Here is a 7,514-nt window from a genome sequence, read left to right as displayed (position 1 = left end):
TTTCACCATGGGTTGCACTGCAAGTGGTAGATTGGAATTAACTTGATAGGATTCCAATAATGTATTTTTGGGATTACAAATATAGACTTCTTCGACCAAGATAAGGACCAGGAGGGGCTTCCTATGTGTTATCAGATAGCAGGATGCTAGCTAAGATAAAATATCAAGAAAGCAAAGGCTTAGCCAAAAACTTGTAGGACTGTACTCTTACAATCATGACTTTACTTAAACAAAATACAAAATTATATTTACAGTGAAGGCCATTGGTAGTTACTCTGCAGGAAAAGTTAAGGATTTTATAAACATTGGTAAGAAAACAACTGCAGTTGAGTCATCTTAAACCTATTCTATTGCAATTGTTTTTAAAATTGCTACAAGCTATATTAATTAAAACCACTCCATTCTTTCTTGATTATATTAGGTCTCATTATAATCTCCTGGTTTGTCATCAGCTAATTAAAATATAGGCACTACTATAAATCTGACTTCCATCTTTGATAAATCAAAATAACCCCATAAATTTGTTTCCCAAAATTCTAAAGCTTTACAAAAAATTTAAACAAAACAGAAACTAGACAAATCATGATGTCATGTAGTGCCTGTCAGCTCATTCCACAGCCTATTCCTCAAGTTGCAATCCCAGAGGTATTTAAACCAACCAGCTATGGCAAATGATTAGTGCCCACATATCTTCTTTTAATAAACCTAAATATATTCATGCTTTTATAGATAGCTGCACACATATGCCCCATACTGTCATTCAGCTAAACAAAATCAACGTGCCAGGCAACATTGCCTATCAGTCTTTGCTAACCAATGTCACAAACATTAAAACCTGATATTGGCCTTGCTTACATTTTAAGAATTTAGCTCAATACCAAGGAAGTACAGAATGGGTAGAAAAAGTTAGCTATGACCTCATAATGAGATACAGAAGATGATTAAAACAAAGTATTTAATATGCTTCCAATTCAGTATAAAGTCAAAAAACTTACTACAGTTTAAGTCTTTTTTGTTGTTGTTGTTTCTGTAGTACCAGGGATCAAACTCAGGACCTTGTGCTGGCCAGGTAGGTGCTTAACCCACTGGACTATCTCCCCAGGGCCCTGTATTTTAAGTCTTACTCTACCTATGTTCTTGTTTTCCAGTTATAAAATATTAGGAGTAAACATCATCCAAATTAAACATCCTTCTATTCTGAAGGAATTAATGTTTCCAACTGAATACAGGACAGCTATAACACATTAGGTATATTTATGAGCTCTTAATTGTATCTTCAGCCTATGATTTCAAAAAATGTGTGTTTATGAAGCTGTCAAGTGGTGGATTATGGGGCTGGGGAGATGGCTCAGTGGAATAAGCGCTTCCCTGGCAAGCACAAGGGCCTGAGTTCAATACCCAATTCCAAAAAAAAAAAAAAAAAAAAAAAGTGGTGGATTGTGTTAATTAACTGACTGTATCAACTTGAGTACTATATGTCCAACTAAATTTGCCCCAAATTTTCTGGGTGTGGAAGACCAAACCTAGGGAGGATTGATGCCAGAATATTATTTTAAAAAATGAAAAATGAAGGCTTGTCCTGTTTCTAGAGAGGAGCCCCCTATTCGTGGTCACCTTGGAATTCATTTGGCTTGTACAAAGTCATGTCAACATAAGCATGAAAAGCAAAATGGTAATATTGTTTGAATGAATCATAATATTGACCCCAACACAAAAGTAAAATAGGTACAATCAGGTGCATAATTGTTCTGATATATGTAGGTATCTTCTTAGAATAAGGAAAAATAAAACCTTATCTTTTTATTTATTTATTTTTTTTCTTGGTACAGGGTCTCACTACACAGCTTGGACTCGTAGTGATCCTCCTATATTCTGCCTCCATCGCCGTTCATGCTAACACCTTTATTTTAACAACAATATCTGTGCTAATCCCCAAGTTGTGAAGAAAAATAAACTTTATAAAAATACATATTTAGGGCATAGGGAGATGGCTCAGTAGAATAAGCGCTTGTCTGATAAGCACAAGGGCCTAAATTTAATTGCTGGTTCCACAAAAAAAATAAATAAATAAAAATAAAAAAATACATGTTTATTTGTCTCCAAATGTGTATAAATATATAACATCAATTTTAACAATTCCTCTTTGCTTTAACAAGGTATATGAATTATGCACATGAAGAACATCAAAATCAAACCTATACGAAAACTGATACATTTAAAAAACAATGAGCAAAAGACATTGTTAGTAGGCTGTAACTTCCTAAAGTAAAAACAAAATTAAAATGACATAAGTTACCCTACTTGGAAGTGAGAAATACATTTCAATTTACATTGTTTAATCAAAAGATAGTATATATTACTTAACCTGAATGGCTTCCACAAATATATATTTGTCAATGTTTTTACAATAAAGACTACCAACACATAATTCATATATTTACAAGTGATTGACTAAATAACACAAAACATTCTAGGGTTTCCTCATCTGGGCGAATAGCACCTTGAAAATTGATGAAGAATACTGACAAAAAAATTTTCACTCAATTACATTTCTTGTTATATAGGTCTTGCTTTATCTTGGTCTTAATCATCCAGCAGAAAAGTATAAAAACAAGATATATAAAGTAAAGCCATATTACTACGTTGTGCTGTAAAAGGCTCAAGTCAACAACTTCTGTGGATAGCCCACTACTATTGTGGACTGCTGGACCGTATTGGATTGTTTTGTTGAATTCACACACCTATAGTATGTAGATGTCAATAGAATACCCATCTCTGACAGGACTAAACAAAAAAAAGTGATACAAAGGAAGGACCATTTTGTATTTGTATATACAGAACAGTTAGGATATACAGCTACTTTTGCTTAAATCAATAAGAAGAAATATTTGTAGTAATAGTGTTTGGACAGGATACCCTGTCTGCTTCTTGTACTATGGATAACCACTAAGAAGATAACAATGTACAATGTATTAATTATTGAAACTCTATTAATCTGCTTCGAAAATGTCTCATTGATGTTTCTCAATAAAATTTTAAAAATTAAAAAAAAAAACGGAGTTACACAAAATTCCAAAAAAATTTTTCACTAAATCTATGTCTTTACTACATGATGAACTCTCTCTCTCTCTCTCTCTATATATATATATATATATATACTTTCATATATTTTCCAATGACATTGAGTAGTGAATAATATACATTTCCTCTGAAATGATATCATGTATTTGACAACCAGATCTCTGATTCACTTTTTCACACAGATATGGTTTCTCACCAGTGATTTCTTTCATGTCTCTTACAATAACGCAGGCTAGCAAATACTTTTCCACATTGCTTACATGTATAGGGCTTCTCCCCAGTGTGACTTCTTTCATGCATCTTATGACTTTTCACATTAGTGAATGCTTTCCCACATTGCTTACATGCATAGGGTTTCTCCCCAGTGTGAGTTCTTTTGTGTGTTTTCCAATAACTAATGGTAGCGAATGCTTTTCCACATTTCTCACACACATAGGGCTTCTCCCCAGTATGAGTTCTTTCATGTATTTTACAAGTACCCGTGTTAATGAATGTTTTTCCACAATGCTTACATGCATAAGGTTTCTCCCCAGTGTGAATTCTTTCATGCATTTTATGACTTTTCACATTAGTGAATGCTTTCCCACATTGATTACATGCATACGGTTTCACAGTATGATGTTTTTCATGTATTTTACGGTAAGTCACTGTAGCAAATGCTTTTCCACAGTGCTTACATGCATAGGGTTTCTCCCCAGTGTGAATACTTTCATGTATTTTACAATAAGTCATTGTAGCAAATGCTTTTCCACACTGCTTACACGCATAGGGTTTAGCCCCAGTGTGAACTCTTTCATGTGTTTTACAATAATTCAGTGTGGCAAATAGTTTTCCACATTGTTTACATGCATAGGGTTTCTCCCCTGTATGGGTACTTTTGTGTGTTTTCCAATAACCAAGTGTAGCAAATGCTTTTCCACATTTCTCACATACATAGGGCTTCTCCCCAGTGTGAGTTCTTTCATGTATTTTACAAGCACCCATGGAAATGAATGTTTTTCCACATTGTTTACATGCATAAGGTTTCTCTCCAGTGTGAATTTTTTCATGCATTTTACGACTGTTCATAGTAGCAAATTCTTTCCCACATTGCTCACATGCATAGAGTTTCTCCCCGGTGTGATGTTTTTCATGTATTTTACAATAAGCCACTGTAGCAAATGCTTTTCCACAATGCTTACATGTATAGGGTTTCTCGCCAGTGTGAATTCTTTCATGTATTTTACAATAAGTCACTGTAGTAAATGTTTTTCCACATTGCTTACACGCATAGGGTTTCTCGCCGGTGTGAATTCTTTCATGTGTTTTACAATAACTCAGTGTTGCAAATACTTTTCCATGTTGTTTGCATGCATAGGGTTTCTGCCCAGTGTGAATGCTTTCATGTATTCTACAGTAACGTTGAGTAGTGAATGCTTTCCCACATTGCTTGCACATATAGAGTTTCTTACCTCTATGGGTTTCTTTATGTCTAAGACATGCACATTCATCTGTAAGTTCTTTTCCACATTGTTTACATACAGAGGACTGCTTTGCAGAGTCAATTCTTTCATGGATTTGAACACCACTGGGAGTGCTGGGACCTTTAACACTTTTCTGGCATACAACAGTCCCCATGCCAGGTTGAGCTCTTTCCTTAGGGTTATAGTAGGTTTTGCTACATTGCTCATGTTGACAATGTTTCTCTCCAGGCTTTCCACTCGCATGCTTCTGAAAGGACTGGAAATCACTGCAGATTTTTTCAGGTTCATTATAATTACTTAGCTTCTCATCAAATCCAACACACTTACATGGCTTTAATCCAGTGTGAGGTAATGTGGACATGTTTAATGATAAATGTCCAATCAGGGGATTTGCACATGCAAGGCTTTCAGCTGGCTTTAGAGCATCCTGTTGTATCTCCACATTCTCATCCAAAATCTCAAGGAACATTTTTTCATGTTGAGTCCAAACTTTGTTTTCATCAATTTTGGCTATATTTTCATTTCTTTAAAGAAAAGAAAGAACAAAAATATCAAGCATAATAAAAAAATCTTCATATTGGGCCAGTAAGATACTTTAGTGGCATAAGCACCTGCCTGACAAGTGCAAGATCCTGAGTTCAATCCAAATAATAATAATTAATAATATTAATAAGTTAGAGAAATATACCTGGATAAAATGCAAACTTTTATTTTTAGCTCATAGCTCAGTGGATTAAAGCGCCTGCTTAGGCAGACGTAGGGGACAGGACTTTGATCCCTGGGCCTGCCATGCTGGTCCCATCCCCAGGGCATGCTGAAATGGCAAATGAGACTGGGTATGGCGTCATGTGCCTGTAATCCCAACATTTGGGAAGCTGTAAACAGGAGGATCGCTATGAGTCCAATCTACTTAGCGAGACCTTGTACACCCAGTCCAACATGAGACAGAGACAGAGACAGACACAGAGAGACAGACAGAGATAGAGAGAGAGAGAGAGAGAGAGAGAGAGAGAGAGAGAGACCTTCTTGCATAATATCTCAACTAACTTAGTTTCCTGGATTGGAATATTACTGTGTTCAATTGTCACTTTATAGAATACTAATCTGTCTGCTTATCTGAAGAATTTTTGTGAGCTAAAATAAATTTGACCATGGCCTCATCTGCAGTATTTCTGTTTAAACCCTAATTGTTGTGGGGTATTAGTATTACTTATAAATACTTTACCTTAGATTTCTTGAGCAGTTTTTGTACACTTCTTCAATTTGCTGGATGTTCCACGTCCTTCCTAAATTGTAATCACAGAAATATAAAAAGTCTGTATATAATTATATAGAAATTAGCAGGCAGCAGCTTGATTCATGGCATAATGAAAATAGGCCTGAGACAGACTTCTAAAAGTTTCCACATTCTATTTAATAAATCTTTATGAATCAGCAAGAACCAACGCTCTCTCGTTGCACACAGGTACAAATGCCATCCTTACCTACAGCAGTCATATTCACGAATGTTTCCCACATCACTTCTCTGTAGAGCTTCTTCTGAGATGGATTCAGCACAGCCCACTCCTCCATGGTGAAGTTCACAAGCACATCCTCCAGGGTCACTGCCTCCTAAGTAATCAGATGTACACATTCTGAGAGAAGGGTTGAAATGGATACTTTTGGATAGCTGATCTCATGGAAAAGCTGAACTAAAGCCAATTCTTTCAAATATGAACTTCTTATCTTGGTCACCAAGCATACGCACATATTTTCATACAGCAATTCTGATGCGATTCCAACTCTTATGTAACACAAGCAGAACAGTAGAACTGGTATGCTGGAGGGTCACAGAAATTTTACTCATGCACTACTTCCAAAGTGGAGCTCACAGAGGGGGCCTGCACATCATCATCCACAAAACACAAAGGAGATAAACACCTAATGAATGGTTCTAATAGACAACAGATAAGAACTGTTTTCCAACAGAGTTCTTCATGCAATTAAGTCATTCTTGGGATGCAGAGATAGCTCAGTGGGCTAAGCACCTGCCCGGCAAGTGCAAGGACCCAAGTTTGATCCCTAGTACTGCATTCCCTGCCAGCCCCAAGTCCAAGCTGCACAGTAAGACCCTTTGTTTGTTTGTTTGTTTGTTTGTTTTTTAAAAAGCAAACAACAAAAACAAGTCACACTTTCTGGCTACATTTTTTTTTTCCCAGAAATGGGGACTGAAGTCAGGCCCTTGCCCTTGCCAGGCAAGCACTTCTTCTACTGAGCTATCTCTCCCCAGGCCCTCTGGGGACATTTTGAAAGTTGAATTCAGTTTCATAGAAGAAACTTAATGTAACATTAATGTTTATGAATAAAAATGAAAATGCTCATGGAAAGACAGTATTATTAGAGCAATTCTATGGAACATAAAAACAGCAGAAGCTTTCATATTACCTTAGACCTCAGTAACACCAAATGATCACTTTACACTCAGATATCAGAACTTCTAACAGCATATAAGGAACAATGAAAAGGGAAGAACAGAAATAAAATACATCAGACACATTAAAAATAAAGATATCACAATTAGGCACTAAATACAAAGAGAAAAACCTCAGCACAGTATGGTGGTATATGCCTGTAATCCCAGCACTTGAAAGACCAAGTCAGAAGGATCACTAAGTTTGAAGCCAGCTTAATGTTCACAGTGATCTAAAGGCCAGCTTGGACTATAGAACAAGACACCACATCACATAAATATAAACAATGAGAAACTGAAGACTATGAAAACCAATGGGAAAAAATAAGGCAGGAATAAAATATGGTTGAGAACACAACTCAAAGATCTTGTATATCCAGTAAAGATGAACAAACACAAATCTAAAACATAACTACAAAATATCCAACTCAAACAAACCTCTAGTATGGGCCGGGGAGATGGCTCAGTGGAATAAGCGCTTCCCTGGCAAGCGCAAAGGCCTGAGTTCAATCCCCGCTTGC

The 7,514-nt window shown here is 36.1% G+C and overlaps 1 protein-coding gene across 1 annotated transcript in view; it reads right to left on the bottom strand.

Annotated features, from left to right (window-relative positions):
* Positions 1-3,149: 3,149 nt before the first annotated feature.
* Positions 3,150-7,514, bottom strand: part of LOC101579674 (zinc finger protein 709-like) — a 17,244-nt gene continuing 12,879 nt past the window's right edge. Inside the window, 4 exon segments of the mRNA XM_023706405.1 lie at positions 3,150-3,279; positions 3,281-5,068; positions 5,770-5,830; positions 6,029-6,155. Of these exon segments, the coding sequence (XP_023562173.1) occupies positions 3,162-3,279; positions 3,281-5,068; positions 5,770-5,830; positions 6,029-6,155 (2,094 nt within the window). The 3' untranslated portion in view covers positions 3,150-3,161.

This window comes from Octodon degus, unplaced genomic scaffold (assembly GCF_000260255.1).
Source record: "Octodon degus isolate 3935 unplaced genomic scaffold, OctDeg1.0 scaffold00255, whole genome shotgun sequence".
Taxonomy (NCBI): Eukaryota; Metazoa; Chordata; class Mammalia; order Rodentia; family Octodontidae; genus Octodon; species Octodon degus.
The sequence above is the reverse complement of the archived record's forward strand: the minus strand, read 5'-3'. Positions and strand labels throughout refer to the sequence as shown.